Source organism: Halichoerus grypus, chromosome 2 (genome assembly GCF_964656455.1).
Source record: "Halichoerus grypus chromosome 2, mHalGry1.hap1.1, whole genome shotgun sequence".
In the NCBI taxonomy this organism is placed as follows: Eukaryota; Metazoa; Chordata; class Mammalia; order Carnivora; family Phocidae; genus Halichoerus; species Halichoerus grypus.
The window spans coordinates 157,484,475-157,507,528 of NC_135713.1; the positions used below are offsets into that span (position 1 = coordinate 157,484,475).

General features: G+C 44.3%; 1 protein-coding gene across 2 annotated transcripts in view; it reads left to right on the forward strand.

Moving 5' to 3' along the window:
- The window catches only part of COX10 (cytochrome c oxidase assembly factor heme A:farnesyltransferase COX10), a 127,097-nt gene that overhangs the window by 74,595 nt on the left and 29,448 nt on the right, over positions 1-23,054 (forward strand). For both annotated transcript variants that reach the window (XM_036094740.2, XM_036094741.2), the window contains exon 5: positions 12,984-13,054. In XM_036094740.2, the coding sequence (XP_035950633.1) occupies positions 12,984-13,054 (71 nt within the window). The remainder of the gene's footprint in view (positions 1-12,983; positions 13,055-23,054) is intronic.

Below are 23,054 nucleotides of genomic sequence, written 5' to 3' on the forward strand. Positions count from 1 at the left end.
TTTTTGGAAAACCTAAAAGATTTTTTGTGGTTTGGGAAATGTAATGTAACATTTAATGCTTTAAAATATTCCCAAACCATGTGCAAATCCTTTTTTAAAGAATGTAGCCACATGTATCTGTGTAATTTAGTCTTTGTGTTTATTATTTCTCTCCTTTTTTATTATAAAAGAAAACTTTAGAAAGAGAACAAAAAACCATAGACCCACCACTCTGAAACAAATCGTAAACTATAAATTAAACCATTAATTTATAATTAAATTTAGAGTGAATCATTAATCATTAAATCTAGAGTTCCACATGGCCCTTATAAAGAACATTTTCCCTTTTCATTTATAAGTGATATTAAAATAATATATTCTCGTTTTCATATTCCTGCTTATGTTTTTATTTTTAATTTTAAGCCTTTTATATTAAGAGTAATCTCATTGACCTGTTATGAGACCATACAGAATTTAGATTATTAAATGTGTAATATATGTGGCCAATAATCTTCAGTGAGCCTGTTCTTCATTTAATTGCAGCATTAGATCTGGTTTCTTGGTCCCACAGCTTTCAAAACCTTCGCTTGCGGTGGTATTTTCTTTAAAAGAAAACTTTTAATAGAATTAATTTTAAGTCGTCACATTATGATAAATGATGAAGGAAATGATATCTCAAATATATTTAACTTAGCATTTTGAAAAAATAATTGATTTAAACTAGATTCTGCTTTATTGCTGTTCCTCATATATTCTTTTGAAAACTCACACATGGATATTATCTAGGATTTTTCAAACCTGATTATAAGTTATAGTGCTAATTTATCTATTCTTACTATGGAATAAAAGTCACTGGCATCTGGATAGGCTAAGCTAAATGGAGTAATGGTTAGATAATTTGGCATTGGAGACTATTTTCTTATAAAGACATTTATTATCTAGCATCGTTTTATATCATTACAGATTTAATTACCTTTATTTGCTGTGGATTTTGTGGGAGCAATCGTGGTTGTTGTTACTTAATGTTTTATCCTGGCACATCAAATTGAGAATTTCTCTGCCTCCCTTAAGAGAAGCAGTACGTGATCTGGAAGATTGTTTCTTAAATATAAGATTGCATTAAATTGGGGTGCCTGGGTGGCTCAGTTGTTAAGTGTCTGCCTTCGGCTCAGGTCATGATCCCAGGCCCTGGGATGGAGCCCCGCATCAGGCTCCCTGCTCAGCAGGAAGCCTGCTTCTCCCTCTCTCACTCCCCCTGCTTGTGTTCCCTCCCTCACTGTCTCTCTGTCAAATAAATAAAATCTTAAAAAAAAAAAAAGATTGCATTGCATTGAGAACTGTGGGCCATTTGACATTTCTAAAGTGACATCTCTCATTAGAAATGCCCTCAATTAAGTTTTAAAATGCTTCATCTGTAAAACATGACTTGGGATATTGTTTAAAATTTAGTCCAGAGCCAGCTTTTCATCCATTGTTATTTTACCATCATTGTTGCTAGTTTGGGGCCCATCCAGGGCTTCCTGTGTCTCCCCTTAACCAAGAGTAAGAAAGGGAGGACAGGCATCTCTTAGGAAACCTGCCCTCCCACTAGTGTATTTAAGAAGAAACTCAAAAGAAATGTAGTCAGTAAAACTAAAACCTTTTTTGTTTGGAAATATTTCTTTAAGACATCAACACTCTCCCTTTAACTCATATTTGTCAGAAAATTAGATTGCTACTTTACACAGGTAGTTGTGTGAACATAGAAAATTGTGTGTGTGTGTGTGTGTGTGTATTCCTAATATTCTAAAAATTGCCTCTGAGACAGAAAACTGTGATGCAGACAGGAGCTATACAGGCATGTAATCTGTTGTAATGCTTTATTTTTAAAAATGCTTAATTTTTTATATTGAAGCATAGTTGACATAGGGTGTTATGTTAGTTTCAGGTGTACAACCTAGTGATTCAACAATTCTGTATATTAATACTGTCTTTCACCATACACCATTATTACATCTATTATAATTCTTTAAATATTGATGACCAAATGCCACTTATCTAGCTGTATAATCTTACTAATAAATTCATAGTCATATCAGTTACTGTAATTCATAGGCATTTTGAAATGCTGCCTGCTTTCTGGGGTCCAACTGATATTTGGCAGAAAAGTTAGAAATATTTAAGTTCTTTTTATGTCATTTTTAATTCATTAAATGAAAACTTTTAAAGGAAGTTGCCCTTAAAAAACTCAAAACGAATCTCTGAACCTTATTGTACCTTCTCTTTTTTACTAACTCCTAGTAAGTAGGAATTTTTAGCCACATGTCTTAGAAAAGTAAACATTTTTACCAGTTTGGTCCCGATCGGAGGAGGACTGGAAATATTTTGTATGTGGATTGACCTCTTTGTTATTTTCAGATCATTCTGGAAGGTGGTGCATGCGCATGGACACTTCTCAGAACACAGTGACCATGCTTATGGTGCATTACGGGTTTTTGTTTGGCTTTTCAGGAAAGAAGCCACATACTTAAACTTTTGAGGGTTCTGGGATATTACCCAATGTCCTGTGCAGTGTGTGTGACAAATGTCTGGCCCTACCAGAGGAATTTTCAGCCGTTCCATGGCTTTCAGCAGAGGGATGCTAGACCCTCCTCTGCCGTGCGGATGGTCCGGCTCCGCGTTTGGACATACATTCTGAACGTATCAGACTCAGAATTAAGGCATTTCCAGTAAATCAGGCAGAAGGGAAAACAGTGGGAATATAGGAACAGGAACAATTGTAAAATCTGTCAGAAGTATGTCACTTAGTGACTGCCGTATAACACTTTCTTAAGCCCTCTTTGAAAATGTCCTGGTGTATTTTATGTGCTATTTTTATTCTTTGATGCAAGCATTGTTATTTCTCTTATCATTTATTTATTATTATTTTGACATTATAGTCATTGTTTTAATTCGCCATACAGTTTTTTTAACTGAAATTCATAAAAGAAGCACATTTTATATTACACTTGCTTTAAACATGAAGATTTTTAGGAAGTTATTTTGAACTAATTGTAGTGAATCGATAAGAGAATTAGGATCATGGGGGAAACGGGCGGCAGAGGAATTTTGCTAAAGTTGAAATCCATTTTAAGTGTTGCCCCATCACAGACTCTCAGAGGTGGAAGGAGCAGGGAGGGTCATGGAAAGGAGAGGTCTCAAGTCACTTTGCTAAGATAACATTTGCTAAGAAAGTTGGTGTCTCCTAGCAAACCAAACCCTTTCCCTTTTCAGTCGCACAGTCTCCGAAGTTCAAAAATAAACTGTAATCTTAGAAGAAATGTGTTAAGCTTTCAACATGTTAACTGAAAATTTACAGAAAGAACGTGTTAACTGTTTTTTCAAAGGTATATATTCTCCAACAGGCAGAATGAACGGGACATGTATTTTTTTCCCATTCCTCTCCACCACCACCCCGCCCCCCCGCCCGGCTGCCTGCCTTTTGCTCCCCCCTTCCCTTTCTCTGTGCTGTGCAGAGCAATGCGATGATTAAACCAACAGGTGCCAGGAGTTGCTGGAGCAAACTGGCTTTGTGCCCACATGCGTACAGTGGAGATATTGTATCATTCCAGGTTCTGGTGTATTGCTGTGTCCTTAGGAGGAAAAGGATAACCCAGTTGAAATACATACTGCAACTCCTGAGGGATTAAGTGTGTTTCCTTTGCTTTATAGTTCAGAATTTTACAGTTTCTTTGTTGGGGAGTTCTCAGATTGCTTAATGATTTCTCTAGCCCCTCGCCCCGTTGTGACCAGATGTACGATACAGCCGCTGTAGACTTGCCAGTTTTATTGCTCAACGTGCGGTATAACCTTTCCTTTCCTGAGTATCCTACCCTTCTCCTGCCACGGAGTCCTAGAAAAGATGATTTTGCTTATTTCTTGCCTTTTAAAAATGGTCGTGTCCTCATTTTTCTTTTTTTTTTTTTTAAAGAGAGGCATTTAAACTCTTTGTCGTATTTGAGGGGGCTGTTTCCGAGGTCAGGCTCTCGTCATATTATTTTATCACTGTTCGTGTTGTCAGTAAGCACGCCTATTTTGTTTTACAGTTGTGGAGGGATCCACAAGGATTTATTAATCTGATAGCCTTGTGTCCATATTAGAGTAGGATGAAGTATATAACACTAGTTGAGGAAAGAGTTTCTCATCTTTTAAGCCCTAGTTTTAAAAAGTGTGTGTGTGTGTGTGTTTAATTTTGCAATCTAAATGTCTGTTCATATCAATAGCCTTTAGTGGGCTTTAGTGCATTTATTTGTTGTTTTTCACAACTGGCCTTCAGAATAAACTATTTTAAAAATGGTTTTTTACAAAGATGGGATTATAGTCCTTGGCAGCTGTTAGAGCAGAAATTCCTTAGAGCTTATTTGGAGGTTTGGGAGGGCTCTTAACCTCACCCTGGACACCCCCTGCTACTGATCACGCTGGCTCAGATGTGGGCTCCAGACTTCACGAACACTAGGAAGAGAGACCGTTGTCTCGCTCTTCCGGGTGCTAACCTTGTGCTAGAGTCACGTAGTGACATCAGGGTGTATGTGGGGCTGGGGGGAAATTAAACATGTTTAGGTACAGATGGGGGTAATCCAGCCAAACGCCGCAAGCTGAATATGCCCTAGAGAAAAGGGATAGTTGATGGGACAGCTTTCCTGGGAGGTGGGAAGGACCAGGATCGCCAGCCTGGGTGGAAGAGGAGGCCTGTGTCCACAGGGGTGAGAGCACGAAACGACAGTGTCTTGTTAGATGTCATGCATGGATGGAGGCCCGGGGGATGCCCGAGAGCAGCCAGACGTGGAACCTCCTTGTGGAGAGGCGCAGGCCAAGTTGGCAGGAGAGGTCGTGCGGGCCAGCCCAGGCGCGGAAGAGCCGTGTGAAACCGGGGGTCATGAACTTGCGGTGGGGAGGGCGGGCTTTCCAGCGCACCCCCAGACCCCCCAGCACCCTCTCGGAGAAAAGCCGACTGCGGGGCAATGCAGCAAGTCCTGGGGCGGTGGCAGAGGCAGCCTGGGGCCCGCTGAGCACGCAGGCGGGGATGAGCGAGGAGCTGGTGGCCTGCAGTCCGGCGCGGGTGGACAGGTGGCTCCGAGGGCTGAGCGGGGAGTGCAGAGCTGTGGCCAGTGACAGCCCCTGCGGGCCGGCTTGTGTCTGGAAAGATGACTTTGGCCCCTGCATGAAAAATTGGTCCCAGGGCTCCCTACTGGCACCAGGAAGTGGTTAGGAGGCTGTTGTAACCTAGGGGAGAAGTGGGGGCCGGAAATCAGGGAGAGGCTCTGCGGCCACGCGGCGGGAAATGGGTGCACTTGAGAAATGCTCAGGATCAACATTTTGTCCTCCTGTGATTCTTTGGCGGGGGCGGAGGGGGGGTAGGATTCTAATTGGCTAAGGCTCCATAAGTGTGGGTTTTATGGTACATCAGTTCAGAAATTCTTTATTAGTTAACCTAAAGAGGGTCTGTCCAGATAATGTATTTGTTATCATTTATGCAGAATTTTTTATCTTTTTTTTTCTGAAGTAGAAAACACATGGTCTTTATAGACAATTGTAAAATACAGAAGGGTAAAGGATAATAAATCACCCCGTATCTTTCTACCCAGAGACAAATCTTGTAAATATTTTGATGTATTTTCCTTCCACGTTTTTTCAGAAAGCAGTGTTACAAATTGAGGTCTCTCGGGCAGGGGAAGGGGTGACCTACTATACCGTTTTTGAAGCTGGTCAAAATTGATGAGACGTTCTGAGTTTTGTTACTTACAGGATGTGGTACTTTGGGTCTCTCCTAAGTGCCAGGTAACCTTTTAGGCCTTCCTGTTATTTTCCTTTAAGAGTGAGGCCTTCACATACAGCTCAGTAAGAGATAGATGGCTTGAGTCACATGTTTATAGGAGCACATTGCCCCCGTCACCACCTGGAATGGAAAGCCACTTCTGAGGAATACCGGAGCACATGTATGCTTTTTGCTGCACATGCCCCCTGGGGGAAAATCCATGGGAACAAGGAGCCTTGCTTTACTTGTTTATTCTAGGTCTGGCAGAGCATTGGTAACAGCCAAGGAGGATGGCTGACTGGGGGTCTTAGCTGATTTGTAAGCCGAAAGTAATGGCCTGTGGAATCCTGCTGGATAAGGGGCCTCTCCCTGTGCTTTATTTTTTTTTCAGCATCCCTTTTAACTTGGTCTGAGATTGATTGAGACATTATCTTGGACCTTGGAAGCTGTGAGCCATATTGGAATGACAAACACTTGTTGACAGCTTTGACAAAACAGATGGAAAAACAAACCTCCCGACAAGGTTGTTTCTCAATTGAGTCTCGGGAAGAATGTTGCTCTCGTGACTCGACGTAGGGAAAGAAAAAGTTGCGGCTTGTTATCAAAGTCAATATTTTCTGAGCCTGACTTCCAGTCATCTCTAGAACGCATCTACTTTTTGCACAGGGTTTAATTAATCAGAGTAAGAATAGGGAAGTTCCTCACGTGGGGCCGGTTGTATTTCTATCCACTCTTGGTATCTGTGTCATTTTCACTCGTGAAATTCGGTAGTATCGTAAGTACACATCGTCTGTGAAGATTAATAGGTATATTTTATATCTGAGCATCATCTCTTTGGAGTTGTAATAATTACTAATATGAAAGCATGGTATAATAACTCATAATAGGCATCTAATAAATATTTATCCATTGGTGTGAGCGTGTCCCGTATCTTCAGCATGTGAGTATGAGGAAAAAACAACGATCCATTTACCATAGTATTAAGTAGAACTATTAAATTGATTCCTAAACTGATTACAAGACACAGATTAATATAAATTATTGCATTCATATTGATTAAGGCCTTTCAGATGCTTAAACTGGGAATACCTTTTCTGTCGTAGGCAAGTTACTTTCTAAGTATGACGTGTGAAACGAAATGATTTGGGGTTGTTAGTTTTACCGTGAGTCATAAATAATTTCACTGCTTCCGTCTGCCTAACATCTTCCTACTTTCTTCTGGTAATAGAATTTGCCTTTCCTATAGAGAAGATAACATTTGCGGCTTAAGGAGATACTGCATTGTGGTTTCTCTCCACCAACACCCCTCCCCTGCTCATAGGATAGTCCCCTCCACCCCGAGCCATGAGGATGGTTCTGGACTTTTCTTTTAGAGCTGTCAGGAAATCAGCTTTCTGCCTGGGTTGCCAGGAACATGGGAGTCTAAGGCTGCCAGTGCTGTGTTGGCTGCCCCATGGAAAGGGCCTGCAAGCAGGAATATGCCAAGCACATTTAAGAGATGGAAAGAGCCGGAATCATGGTGGCACATTTGACACAGAATCTAGTCATTCCTTTTCGTTTTTTTAAGACTTTATTTTATTTATTTGACAGAGAGAGAGAGAGCCAGAAAGCACAAGCAAAGGGAATGGCAGAGGGAGAGGGATAAGCAGAGTCCCCACTGAGCAGGGAGCCCAATGCGGGGCTCCATCCCAGGATCCTGGGATCATGACTTGAGCCAAAGGCAGACGCTTAACCATCTGAGCCACCCAGGCGCCCCAAAATCTAGTCATTCCTAAAAGCAGGTTGTCAGAGAGAAAGCTCTATTTCTCTTTGTGCCACTCTGGGTTATCTTTCTACCATTAGCTGCCCCAGGGGCCCTCGGGGTAAAACAGAATATAGGATCTCCGGAGGGGAAGAAGCAGGAGGGAGGATATGACTGATTGGAAGGAAGATGGTGAGGTAGGGCAGCTGAGTACAAAGGAAAAAGTTTAAAATGAAAAGAATTCCAAAAGACTGCTGGATTTTTACTAGGAAGGAGACTGAAAAACTTGTTTTTGAAAATGAGCATAAATGGAAAGTAAGTTGTTTTCTGAAGGAAAAAGCAAAGTATTATTCCCTTCTGTGTAATACATTGCTCTACATTTGAAATATTTTCCAGTCTTCATGTATTAGGCCATTGGAGGCCAGAGGTGCAGTCCCATGCAGGGTTGATGGGAAACTGTGAAGGGCCAGAGGTAACTTGACCCCAGGAATCCCTGTTGGGTCTCTTCTCCACCTCCCTTTATCCTAGTCCATGGCCACAAACAACCTAAGAGAAGGGAGGACGTATTTTCCTGGGCTTTGGTTTGTGAAATCCGAGGAAAGATTCTCAGTGGCCCAGTTCAAATCAGATACCCGCTCAGTAAGCCAATCACTGTGTCCAGGTATGGATGCTGGGTTATACGGCCATTTGAGATCCAGTGAGCAGAGCCTTTCAAAGGCAGGTCAGGTACAAGCCTGGCCCCTGAGAGAACCAGTGTGGCCTGAGCTGCTGTCCAGATTGTGTTCACTATGGTATATTTTACTTCTACCGGTATTCGACGTAGTCAGGGTCTATGGAAAAGGGGACAGAACAGTATATTCTAAGGGCTAGCAGTACTGCACTTGTATTTTGTTTTAACACAAGTTGCAAGAGTCTCACTTCACTGTTCAGAAGTAGTTGGAGCCAAGCGAAATGATAAGAACATTATGAAAAACTTATTATAAAGCACAGGAACGAAATGTGAGTAGATTAAGCCAGCTGGAGGTTCTAAAGTCTTTAAATATCTCTTCTAACTATCCTACACTTTATGTTTTGGAAATGTGCTTTAAATATCTAAATGGAAGCAGTAAACCTAACTGAAAAGCATTGTAGAAAATGCATGAAAAACGGAATCAAGTGGCATACTGAGCTCTGGTCCCTTGGGGCTAGGAAGGCTTGTCGAGCGCTCACTGAAATGACCCATCGGTCTTGGCTCACATGGTTAGCATGGTCTTTCTACCCAGAAGTTGTTTGTCCTGCTAAATGTAAGCCTTCATGGAAGTCAGAGGCTCCTGCCAAGGTCTGGTACCTGTAGTTGGATTGCACATTCTCGTTCATTCTAGACCCCAGTTCCCATCTTTGGATGGCTGGCGTGCCAGGAACGTCGACAAGCTAGTATCCTTTCTTCATTCAGATGAAATCACTCATTCAGTTCCTGAACTAAGACTTGAGAACTGCCAAAATATTTCTTTATATAAGAGTTTCTGTGTTAGGTTAGATAACACCTTACCAGCGTTTGAATAACACGGTTTGTAATTGGAATCCTCATTACCCCTGTGAAATTAAATTAATACGTTATGAAGGAAAGATTATTTCAAATACCTATAGAATGTGTTTGAATGTCGCGGTAGGGAGGGAATTTAAACAGAACATTTTAATTACATGTAACTTGAACTAGTTCAATAAAGAGTAGAGACTTTCGGGGGCAAAGAATTCTTTAACACTTATAAATCATTGTAAAGTGAATGTAATACAGTCTACAGATGTACGTATTCATTTGCCCTGATGCTTCATTGAATAAATAACTTGTGCCTATTTGCATAGCTCTCTTTAAACATTAAGAATTATAGATGCACGTGCCTCAGGAAGCCTGTCACTCAGAAGTCCAGATAAGATGAGCATATTGAAAAGTTAAATACTTTTAAATAGTGGCACTGTTGAGAGGAACAGAGAAGAAGCCTGTGCTGGGGTTTGATCAGGTCAGAACCACCGTGAGTGATGTAAGGGATGTATTATGGGGTATTAAGCCGATGCAGTACTGGGAGTGAGGCTGTCTGGTAAGCTGCTGGGCCTCTACCTGGTGCTGGGCCGAGGTAAGCAGGACTGTCAGAGAGGAAAGTAGGGATGGGGGGTGGGGGGTGGGGGGGAGCCACCTGAGATCTGCAAGGCTGAGCTGAAACTGATCAGAACAAACCAGAACACAGTGTCTGTGTCTTGCTGCTTCCAAGCCCGCAACTTGGATGACGCAGGTACGTTCCCGAAGAGCGGGTGCAGTTCTCCGTGGAACAACACACAGCCTTGGCCCGGTGTGAATGAGAGGCGGACGAGCTCAGGGACTGTCTGCTGCCCAGGGAGCTGGTAGGAGCTGGAGGCTACAGCCGCGGTGCCCCTCCAGGCCCCAGGGCAGCCAGCAGACCCTCAGCTGTGGAGTGTGAGACTTCAGTTCCACCTTCCAAATCCCATGCCGGCTCTGTGGCTCTCCGGAACGTCCAGTTGTGCAGGAATGGGGGGGTGGGGCCGGCTGGTTCCCGGTTAACTGAACTGATGCAGCACAAACCCAACAGCCGTCATGGTTCACCCCTTGCCAGCTTAGCACTTGGACACACGTTTCGATCAAACTTAGCTTCCAAAGAAGGCGATAGCAAAATTGCGTTTACGCCGAACAGGATGAAATGATCCCTCAACCCAACATTCACTAATCCAAAATTGACTAGTCCTTTCTGTGTCTTTGGGTGATGTTCCTCTCTCTTCAAGCTGGGTCACAGTCCCCCTGGATGTTGTACAGCCTAAATTCTGAGACACGAGGTGAAATGCTCTTGGCATACATTCAGTGGTAGGAGAATGGGAGAGAGGAATAAACACTTAGGTTTATATATACAAATATGATTATATGAAAATAAACGTATTCAGATTCCTTGTGTCTGCCCCTGGTCACAGGACCACAGCTGGTATTTATAACTACCTTTTTCTACCAGCCATTCCATATTCCCTTTGTCCTTGGCAAGCACCTCAGACGATTGTAGTTCTTGGCACCGGAGATGACCCAAAAGTGAGTTCTAGAAGGGTCTGGATGTGGAGCTCTTAGACACTACTAGTAGGAATGTAAAGTGGCAGGCCCCCTTGGTGAAACTGTACACTTTAAAAGGCTGTTGGGTGGGCGCCTGTGTGGTTCAGTCGGTTAAGCCTCTGCCTTCCGCTCTGGTCGTGATATTGGGGTCCTGGGATCGAGCCCCTCGTGGGGCTCTCTGCTCAGTGGGGAGCCTGCTTCTCCCTCTCCATCTCCCTTTGCCTCTGCCTCCCACTTGTGCTCTCTCTCTCTCAAATAAATAGGTAAAATCTTCTTTAAAAAATTAGAATATAAAAATAAAAGGCTGTTGGGCTAGAGGGTAAAGCAGGATGTTGATTTCTTTCCATCTCCATTGCCACAGCCTTGTTAGGCCCTCACCATCTGTCACCCGGGCCATTAACAGCCAAAACCATCCTCCAAGTGGCAGTCACAGTGATCTGCCCAAAATGCATCTCCTACATGTTAGCGTGGCATGTGAAGCTCTCCACGATCTGGCTCTTCACCTACCTCTGGAGCTTCCTTTCCAGCCATCCAGTGACCCTGATGGTAATGGTAGTTAAATGTGTCATTATTAAGCACTTGGTCCATGCCAAGCATAATGCTGTATATCAATATCTTATTGATCCTCACATTAACCTGGCAAGTTGCATGTTATTAACCCTCATTTTACAGATGAGGAAACGGGCTTTCAGTGTCACATAGCCACTAGTCGTTGGTGAAGCTGAAATGTAACCCTCATCTCTCACTGCAAAGCCTGGGTGGACCTTTAACCTCTGTGCTGTCCTGAACTCTTTCTAGCTACTCGAGCGTATCATGAGGTTTCTGCCTCCCGTGCCTTTCTTTCTGTATGTTTCCCCTTGCGTCTAGACTGCGCTTTTCTTCCCTCCAGTCCCCTTAAAGCATCTGACTCCTGCAGAGTCTTGAAGGATGTTTGCCCTGCCTGCCTCCCGGCTACTTCAGAACCCGTTTTAGCACATCTCCCTTTCACTGTGCTGGGCACATTATTATAATCATCTGTATCCTGGTCTTTCCTTTAGGTTAAAGGTCGGCAAACCCTTTTCAGTTAAGGGCCAGAGAGTAAATATTTTAGATTTTGTGGGCCATGCTGTCTCTGTTGCAACTGCCCGACCCAGCCTCGGGTGTGAGAGCCAACCATAGCATGACTTAGACAGTGGGTGTGGGTGAGTTCCAACACAACTCTGCTAATGGACACTGAAATCTGACTTCGGATAATGTTCACATGTCACAGAATATTCTTCTGCTTTGGATTTATTTTTCCGGTCATTAAAAAAAATGTAAAAAAAAAAAAAACTTACCGTCTTGTGAGCCGTACCAGGAGCAGGTGCAGGTGGGACGTGGCCCATGAGCTTGCCGACCCCTACATTAGAGTATGAATTTCTTTTTTTTTTTTTTTTAAAGATTTTATTTATTTATTTTGACGGAGAGAGAGAGAGAGAGACACAGTGAGAGAGGGAACACAAGCAGGGGGAGTGGGAGAAGGAGAAGCAGGCTTCCCGCCGAGCAGGGAGCCCGATGCGGGGCTCGATCCCAAGACCCTGGGACCCTGACCTGAGCCGAAGGCAGACGCTTAACGACTGAGGCACCCAGGTGCCCCTAGAGTATGAATTTCTGGAGAGCAGATCCAGTACCTCATTGTTAGGGTGACCATACCAGTGTGTCGTCCAGATTGGGATGCTTTTGAGAGCAAGAAGGTTGCTGTTGATGATGCTGGGATCACAGGGGTAAAGGGGGAGCTGCCCCAGGCAGAGAGAGGTAGTTACGCTAGTCACAGTGTCGCCTTCTTGGCTGTGTAGTTTCATCAGGGGTCCTAATCCCTCAGCCCTGGTTCTTGACTTTAGTGGCCCATTTCCACTGGTTGATTCACAGGCTTGGGGGTGTGTGCAAGGTTCTGAAATCGTCTAGAGCATGAAAGCTTTATACCCGCAACAATTAACTTCCTCTGAAGGAAGCAACTGTATGTTTAACTGTGGTTTTCAGAGTGGATCGAAGTGGAACCACGCATATTCTAGACAATTAATGCTTATAATTCTTTTAAAGATTTTATTTATTTATTTGAGAGACAGAGAGAGCACGAGTGGGGTGAGGGGCAGAGGGAGACGCAGACTCCCCACTGAGCAGGGAGCCCAATCCCAGGACCCTGGGATCAAGACCTGAGCCGAAGGCAGATGCTTAACTGACTGGGCCACTCAGGCTCCCCTTTTGCATATAATTTTTAAATATGTCTCTCCCAGAGAATTTTCCTCCATTGAGTGACAAGAGTATGAGTTCGTACAATCAAAATTAAAATGACATTTACTGTGGACAAAAGTATAGAACTGAAGCAGAAAAGAAGATTGTTTCATGTTATATTAACGTCTTCTGTCTTTTTTTCGATCTTTTTGCAGTTTTTTGAGGTGCCGTTTGATTCAAACATGAATAGGACAAAGAACAGACCTCTCGTTCGTGGACAAATCAGGTAAAATCACGAATAGAAGTCTCTTTCACCTTCTAGAACATTCCTTTGCTTGTTTATCCTGAATCATGTCCCAGTCTTTTGCCTTGAGTTGTGAGGGGAAAGTAACACCCTCCCAAAGGGACACGTTGATTTGTATGCGCAGTACTTTTCAACTCTCCCCAAAATGTACTACAGAGCACTTAAAACGGATCTAAGATTTGCTGTTCTGTTGTGGGAGTAACTCATGCAATGGATTTCTTTATGAAATTCCATTTTGAAACACGGACTTGTTTCACTTGCAGTGGCTGAGGATGAAAACATTCCATTAACACAAATGATTTCAGACAAATCCATACAGGGTCTCCAAAGAAAGATCTGTCTGAAGCCTTAGTTTTTCAGACAAACTGATAATGCTGTTATCTGCCGAATAAAGCACTACCCCCATTACTCTCCTTTCTACCAAATTCAATTAAGTAGAACTAAAAGGCATATAAATATTTTAATATCACTAATGGTTAATAATTAAACATTTTACTTCCTGGAGACCTTGAAACTGGCATTTAAAAAAAATTTTTTTTTCAAATCCAGTGGATATCATAAGCCAAGAAGAATAAAAAGAACCAAATGGTTTTACTGACGATTCTAAATCAGTGAATCCTCTCCTATTTCCAGGCAGTGCCCTGATGGAGCTTAAAATGTATTGGGGTAACTTTGGATCCAGTAATCACACATATTCAGTACAACCATAAAGGGGACAAATGCACGTACAGTCAGAAGTCTATGTAAAAATGATTTTTAATATTAGCTGTTTGGAGCCGTTCAGTTCTTTAAAATACCATTATATTGCAAAGAGTAATGAAAACATGTAAGAACAGATAGTCGATTTCCTTTTTTGAGATCAAATAGAGCCATCTGCTGTGTTTTTATTTAAAGTGTCAGAAGTACTTTTATCTGGGTGGAGTTGTTCTAGAAGAGTAAATACAAGCTCCGTCACCCAACTCAAAAGCTAGAAGCTGCCCGTGCCTCTGGTCAGATCACTGGGAAGTCCTTACACCTTCCTGCAGGGAAATCCCACTCCCCCCCCCCCCCCCCCCCCCCCCGAGAACCGAGGGAGATGTGGACGAGCCCAGCAAGTAGCCCTTAGGCGTCTAATGATCAGATAAAGGCCTGCCGTAGTCCTCGTATCTCATCTTCCTCTGCCCAGTGTGGTCACCTTCTGCACCCAGGAACGCCAAGTCGACCAGTGCCTCCAGGGAGAGGCGCACACGACCTTGTGATTGGCATCGGCAACGCCCATCCTTTACAGGAAAGAGGCTGCCGCACAATCATTAGTCTTGTTAAACCGGTACCTTCGTCTTTTGTTTGCAAGAAATACCTGGGCAGAATCTCATCTATGCTAATAAACCTTAATTGCTACCTAAAATAGCCTCTAAAAGGGCAAATGTTAGGGCTGAAAAAAGGACTCCAACTTCTGTGAAGAGCTGGGATGTATTTTATTAAACAGATACAAGGAGATGTTCCTTGAGCCTGGGGCAGAAGAAATCTTGCCCTAAGAATCATAGTTTTAAAACTGAAGACTTTAAGGGGCGCCTGGGTGGCTCAGTCGTTAAGCGTCTGCCTTCGGCTCAGGTCATGATCCCAGGGTCCTGGGATCGAGCCCCGCATCGGGCTCCCTGCTCAGCGGGAAGCCTGCTTCTCCCTCTCCCACTCCCACTGCTTGTGTTCCCTCTCTCGCTGTGTCTCTCTTTGTCAAATAAGTAAATAAAATCTTTAAAAAAAAAAACAAAAAAAACTGAAGACTTTATATCTCGCCACTTAGGGTTTATTATAACCTAGTAAATGATTTCTACACAGATATTTTATAACTGGGTGGCCGTGGGGGGGTATAGTAGAAAGTCTTATAGACCACCCATTAGCATTAATTTCTCAGCTTTGGTGGTTCTGACATTCACAATGGCTATTGGGCATTTAAGTGCAAAGCCCAGCCAGTTTATTTTGAAATTCTCGATTTGGCATTTACTGCCCCATTTGACTTGGGCTGATCTGCCTTATTGAATCTATCCCACTTCATAGACTTTGCAGTTTGGTGTGTGACGGGTCTGGGAAGGAAGTCCTTGGACGTCTTTGCTGATGATAGCTGTTTCCGTCTTTGTACCTAGGTTGGCCCCTCTCCATTCTAACGAAATACTATGAGCATTTATAGGGGGGAAAATATATATAGAGAGAGAGAGCATTAATTTTTTTAGGTGATTAACAATTTATTTTGAAAATTTTTACTGAAGTAAATAAAATTATATTCTAAGGAGTTAAAGTAATACACTTAAGGAAAGAAACATGCCTGGACTAGTTGTTCTGGTTTTTTGGGTTTTTTTGAGAACCCAGGAAATCAGTACAGTTGTGCACACGTGTGGCTGCCATTCTCTGAACTTTTCGTCGTTTCTTCCAGAAAAACGTGTTAGGGTGGGTGGGCGCTGAAAGCTTTGTGGAGCTGACCCAGAAGAAAGTGCTTTTTTGCTTGTTTAATTTAGTCTTTATTCCAGAGAGGATTAGAGGTATTGTAAGACTATATTTTAGCAAAGCAGAGAGACGTGTATAGAAAATCAGGGTTATAGAAAATAGGATATGCAATAAATGGTAAGAACCAGGAAAGATTCTCCAGTTCACCTCGTTAATAAGGTTGAACTGTGGATTTCATTCTGCATTCCCGGTGAAATCACAGCTCCATCGTAAGGGTAAGCATTGCGTGTATTACAAAGAAGTGGCAGAACCAAAATTTGGCCTACTCCATTGGACTCCCTGCCCTGAGTCCTTAGCAACTACACCTAACTGTCTCCAAAAGTTTCTTTGTCCATCAGAAGATAACCCTACTCTAGGGAGACGGAACTTCTGCCTCTCCATTCTTAAAAGATAAGATGGGACACTTGGTGATGATCTTAGAAGAATGTCCTCTGTGACTTCCATGGAGGAAGCAAATCATTTTCTAAGGCATCATCTCTCAGCACAAGCCAGGGGAAAATACCAAAGAACGGCTCCTGCTGTGAGAACCACTTAGAGTGAATCTCCTTGAAGCAAGTGGGGAGGAAGAAGCTCGTGGTAGACATACTGGCCTAAGGAGCATCTCTAGTGGTTCAGCTTGATCCAGGGATTAAAGGTTTATTTATTTATTTGAGAGAGAGAGAAAGAGAGGAGGGGCAGAGGGAGAGGGAGACAGAGAATCAACAGCAGACTCTGCACTGAGCATGGAGCCTGATGCGGGGCTCGATCCCATGACCCTGAGATCACAACCTGAGCCAAAACCAGAGTCAGACGCTCAACCGATCCCGCCACTCAGGGCCCTGATCCCGGGGTTAAACTGAGACCGTGAAAGAGAGAGGAGAGAAGGTGCCAGTCTCCTGTGTGTCAGGCAGTGTGGGGAATGACCTCCGCCACACGACACGATTGTGAAGTGGGCTAGCGGTGGAGTGGCCATTTGTCCGGTTTGCCCAGGACAGTCCTGCTTTACACCAGAATTACTGATGGCGTCCCACTCTCAATAATGTCCAGGCTGGATGATGACTCTGTGCCACCTGATATAAAGGGATGGTGGGGATGGCTCTGATGTTTACAGAAGTCCCTTATTTTTAAGTCTATTTCCTATAAATTCCAATTGCTTTTTTTTTCTGACTAGGGGAGGGAAAAAAAAGCACATAAATGGAAAGTATGTTGTGTCTAAATCCGTTTGTAGATACACACCGTGACACATACCCCTCTAAATAGCTTTTTAAAGATGACACTCGGTGTCTTTACATTTGTTTATAAATTAGAGAAGATAAATAAGGTCAGCTAACTGGTATGGACATTTCTGGCAAAAATGTCACGGTTCTGAATGACTTGTCAGGAGGGAGTTGGGCTTCGAGCTCCCTTTTGATTCTCTGGCAGAGAACAGAGCGTAGAATTCATGTCACATGTCAGGAACTCACATTGAAGGGCAAGTCAACTCACCTAAGGAGTCAAATCCACAAGTCACATAATGAAGGTAAATGTCAAGAGAAGTTTATCTTCTTATTGAAAGTCAGATCCAGTGTGATCCAGTTTTAACTTGGTGACTGGAGAAAGTTAACCAGCAATTTTTTAAAAAATCTGTATAATAGGAAGGCATTTCAGTCTTCAGATGTTCTTCATATGGTAGTCAGGGTCTAGTGAAAAATGTTACCTAACAGACTCGAAGCTTGGGCAAGTCACTGAATTAACCTTTCCCCACCACCTCTCCCTCCTGGAGGGATCGCGGTTCCGGCCTTGTTCATCTCACGCCATCGCCGTGCAGGTAACAACAAGATCCGTAAAATCATGCAAATACATGTGCATTGTTGGGAAGAAGGTTTAAAACTCAAGGGAAAAAAAAAAAGGGAGTTATTTGTAGAAATTTCACCTATTTCCAAAATTTGCTTTAAAATGTAAATATTCCAATACTTATCAGGCCGCACCTTCATTGGTGGTCGCTAGCCTCCTTCTGATCTCATTCTTTCTCTGCAGACACTGCACTCTACACTGTCTAAACCTCCGGCCCAGACCGCTCTTCTGGGCGGAGACCCTTTGAAAGTCTCTTTTGGGGTGCCTCCGGAGGCTTCTCAGCTTCCACAAGTACATATCCCAGTACATCACTTCCTCTCCCACGCTGGCTTTTTGTTCATTCACATTCCAAAGTCAGGTGCCTGTAAGTCACTCTAGACTTTCTGTCCCGCCTCCTTCATCCGACTGTGGGCTAGACTGTGTCTTTCCAGCCCCCAGAAGCACTCTGGAGTCTGCCCTCTCCCCCTATTTTTAATGCCACGATACCACAGGGAACAAAGCGGACAAGAATCCCTCACATCACGGAGCTTCATTCCGGCCATCACACCTGGCAGATTGCTGCTGCTTAATGAGGGATGGGTGCACCGATGGACGGACAGATGGACAGACGTTAGAGACGTAGAAATGACCTCCCAAGCGAGGGAAACACAGAAGCGAAGACTCTGAGACGGGGATACTTGGCACACAGCATCAAGGGGATGAGGAGGCCATTGGGACAGGCGTGAGCAATCAGTGAGGAGAAAGTGTGAGCATGAGGGTGGGGGGTGGGCTGTAGACCTTGACAGACGAACCGACTTTGGATAGGATAGGTGGAGAATAGAGCAAAGGTCATACCAGGCAAGATGAGCACGAGGAGCAAAGGTGCAAGGAAGGGAGGGCAAAATATGTGTTTAAGGATAAAAATAAATGACTTGGCCAGACTCAGAGGGAAGGATTTGAAGGAGCATGGTGAGGAAGCAAAGCCAGGAAGGAGGCTGAGAAAACGTGCCTGCCACACCAAATTGTAAAGGCTGTTTTGTAGGGATTGGACCGTGGTCTGCGTTGTGCTGGGGCTCTTCAGCACAAGACAAGAAAAAGAAACAACAGGCCTGTGTCTTGGAAAGGAATAAATGAACTCTTCATTCACGGACAGTGTGACGGTTTACACGGAAAATTCAAATGAATCTACAAAAAAGCTACAAGAACTAGCAAGTAAATATAGCGGGGGGCATGAGACGCAAGGTCAAGACACAGAATCCGGCTGCCCGAAGTTAGGCAAAGAATTCTTACATGAAACACAAAAAGCACAAAAAGTAATAAGTAAATTAGACTTCACCAAAATAAAAATTTTTGCTCTCCCAGAAACACTTCTGAAAATGACTGGACCAGCCGCAGAGTGGGAGAAAATATTTGCAAAGCGTGGAGCTCATGAGGATCTTGTGTTCGGAATACATACCCAGTCCCTAAAACCCACTAACAAGAAAACAACGGATGAAACATTGAAACAAACACTCCACTAAAGAAGACATACCCGGGGGCGTCTGGGTGGCTCAGTTGGTTAGGCATCTGCCTTCAGCTCAGGTCAGGGTCCCGGGGTCCTGGGATCGGGTCCCGCATGGGGCTCCCTGCTCAGAGGGGCGTCTGTTTCTCCCTCTCCCTTTGCTCATGCTCGCTTTCTCTTTTTTTCTCAAGTAAAATCTTTAAAGAAATGTAAAATAAATAAAACTTAAAAAAATAAAGAAGACATACAGATATCAAATAAACACATAGAGTTTTCAGTATCACTAGTCATTAGGGGAAATGCAAATGAAAACCATAGTGAGACAGCACTGCACACCTAGGAAAACAGTTACCATTTTTAAAGCAATAATACCAAGTGGTGGCAAGGATGTGGAATGACCGGCCTCCTCCTGGGTTGCTGGCGTGAATACAAAGTGATGGAGTTACTTTTTGTAAAACAGTCTGGCAGATTCCTATAAAGCAAAACGAGATTTTCCATATAGCCCCACTCCTGCGTGTCTCCGGAAATAAATGTCCGTACAAAGACCTGTACATGAATATTTGTAAGAGTTTAATTTGTGATCACTGAAAGCATCCTAACTGTCCCTCAGCTGGTGAGTGTGTGTAGGTACAATGACGTGGATCCAGTTCAAAAGCATTGTAGGTAAAAGATACCAGAGGTACATCCTGTACGATTCCATGTGTATGACATTTTGGAAAGCCAAAACTTGGGGGACAGAAATCAGATCAGTGGTGACCGGGAACTGGGGGAGAAAGAAGGGGATTGAGTACAGAGGAGCATGAAGGAACTTTGTGAGGGGACAGAAATATTCTGTATCTCGATCGTGGCAATGGTTACACAATTGTACATCTTTTTCAGAACTCAGAACTAACCATATGCCTGAAACATGGGAATTTTACTATGTGCAAAATGACTGGATTTTCAGGGCACTTGGTTTTCCCTGGGGATCATATTGATGTAGATTGCAGAGCATAAGATGCTGGACTCAAAATCCAGCTTCTCTACCTGCCCCACCAGGTGGGAGCGTGGTAGTAAACTGCTGTATTCTCTTCTGTAAAATGGGGATAACGCCCTTACCTCGCAGGGTTAGATGAGAACACGACCCTTCTTCTAAAGCAGACGGTGAATGACCATTCGGTCATCACTGTGGTGGTTACTACTTTTTCAACAACCATGTGCTGAGCATCTCTGGGTGTTAGGCCCCGGCTAAATGCTGGAATATGGCTGACATGACCCGGTTCCTGCCCTCATTACGGTCCAGTGGGGGAGGTAGAAAGTAAACCAGTGAACAAATAAGTTTTAAAAGGTCGTTCTAGGTGGCCATCAGTTGTGCAAAGAAAATAAACAAACGGGTAATACAGAGCAATTGGTGGAGACCCTTTGAGAAGGAGAAGTAGAGGGACGCTGCTCTTGAGGAAGTGGCCCATGCGTTGAGACTCGAAGGGTAAGGATGCAGAGAGTGCGGCAGGTGCAAAGCCCAGGCGGTCAGGGTGGGCCTGACACGGTGAGGAGAATGGAGGCTGCAGTGGCCAGAACGAGCAGAGTGCTATGGGATGAGGTTGGAAGTACAGCACGGTGAGAAGTCTGGCTTGAATCCTGGGGGCGGCGGGACGCCGGAAATGAATCCTAACTATGAAATCGCTGTGATCGCATTTATATGTTTAAAAGAACTCTAGAATGTACCATAGCATCACAAGAGTGAGCAGAGCCCTGCTGCTGGCGCAGGGGAGTGGACGATGGCGTGGACCCGGGCGGTCACAGCGGAAGTGAAGTTTGTTGTTGCTCCATTCAGAAGGCGGGCTGGCCGCCCTTGCCTGCAAATTCACTTGAATTGTGTCTGCTTTGCAAAGCCTTTCCGTCTTTCCTGTGGATCACGGGTCTCCCACAGATAAGCCCCGCCCGTCCCTGCCTCCCTGCCTCTGTTCCTCCCGTTCCTCCACCTGCCTTCTCGAGTTTTCTCTCTTCCACAAGGTCTCCCCTGTCTGCACGCATCTCCACCTTTCTTGAATTCTGCAGCCTCCGTGCAGGCACCATGTAATCCGTCAGGAGGTAGAGTAGCAAAGCAGACGTGAGAACCAAACCCCCAGAGAAGTAGTAGCCCCACTGTCCCGTCAGGCGCTCCCAGCCGTCACAGCAAAACTACATGGCTGTTCAGTCCGCGAGCAGTGCCCGACGTTTAGACAGAAAGGAATAGACCCTGCAGGGAAACAGACCTCTCTAGGAATCCCCATCTCCTCCCCGGGGAGCCATAGAAGCTGAATGGTCTGAGCGCCCAGCCATCTAAATATAGACCCACCTTTTGTTGAACTCAGTGATTCTCGAACTTGAGTGGACATTATTTCCCAGAATTGGACATACGTAACCTTGCATGCACTTTCTGGATCGCTGCAGGGGACTCTGAAGGATAATTTTGAGTATCATGTATTTTCACTGTAGGGCTGACCTAAATAAAGGAGACAGACGGCAGCCCTACTGTGTTTCCAGACCCTGAGAATGCATGTGGTCCTGCGACGGGTCTGAACCAGCCTCAGTACTGCCTGCCCTCTGTTCCCCGAGCGGCCACCGCGGCTTCGTCTGCGTTGTTCCCGGTGATGGAGAAAGTGACGTTGCGTGCATTTAATAGACGAGGAATAGTAAGACATTGACGGTTTTCGAAAGAGCCAGTTACAGTATGTGCACACCTGTTACGTTTTAGGCGACAGAAACTTTCTGCAGTTGTGTTGAGAATCAAAGGTGAAAGTCTTTACAACTACAATACCATCTAATGAAGATAAAATCTGTAAAATTATACTATCATTTGTCTCATTTTCCCAAAGAGGATACAGAGGACAATACTTTTAATGATCTCTTTTATTGCCTGCATAAAATGCCGAGTCTGTATATCGAAGGTTATCACTCACCATTAATAAAAGAAAGACTGTCTTCCTTATCAACTGTGGTCCTAGTGGATAGAAAGATGGCTTTTTTTTTTTTTAATACTAAGATGACATGTTTAAGTCCATCCTAACTCTTGCAGGCCCACAAGAAGGGATTATTTACTCCGATTGTCTGTTCTAGAGAACACTGGGGCCTTAACAGTAATTGCAGGTGGTTAATAGAAACATCCTTTTGCAGCTTCCGTTTACCAAATGTAATTCCTGTGGAAACATTTGACCCCGTGCCTTTCTGTGCTTTTTACTTCAGCCCTGGGGCCTTTGTGGCAGAATTATTTATCAGAGTCTTTAATGGCTTGGGGGCCACTTGATGAATTTGAGCACATTGTACATCACATCACTTAGGAAGCATCCCAGATGCTCGTGGCTAAACTCGGGAGTCCTGGTGCCTTTGGCTAGAGAACTCTGGCATCTCTGTTTGCATCCGAGGACATCTGGAGAGAGTGGTTCCTGGGGGTCTGAGTGGCGCCTCACCACAGAGTTTATCCCTTGTGAACTTGGAGCCAACTGCCTCTCTTCCCCTGGGGCTGAGCAATCCACAGCTCCAGTATCTGGGGCACGTGTTGTTAAAGGAACTTGTCATGGGCAAAACCAAGAAGCGTGACGCCTCTGAGCCTCCTGTCTCCCGTCCTTCCACCCCCTTCCATGTCACAGGTATCCAGCACCCTAGAACTCCTTCCACTCACTGGAGCTCCCTGACTTCCTGCAACGTGGGTCCTAATTGGATTAAATGGATCTGGTAGTTTGAGGATGACCAAGGTGAGGGGTCAGAGGAAGGGGGGGGTTAGAAGGGGATGTTCCCCAGTAGTTCTTCCTAAGATGCACCTCAGTTCTGCTTAGGAGGACCAAGTATTTTTCCATAGCAGATAATAGCTGGTGGAAGCTGACACCTGTTTTTTGGCGGTTGTTGGGAACCCCTGAGGCCCTTGTGACCCCGTTTCTACCGGTAGTCCCCAAGCTGAAAGACCTAGAGACCAGCTTGCCTGAGAGCAGGTGCTGGGCTCAGACTCTCCCTGGGGTCTCTCTCACACCTCTTCCAACCCCGCCACCCCATTGAGGCCCTTCTTTCTGACTTCATATTTGGACACGTGGTCCTTCTGTCTTGGAGGAAAGTCTGCTAAATCAGCTGCTGCATCTAGTTTTTCTCTTACTCTCCTTATCGCCAGACTTCCCTCAGGGCTTCAGTGACAGGTTGGCTTCCTCACTCACTGTCCACGTCTGCTTTTCTCTATACTTCCAACTTCATTTTCCTCTCTCG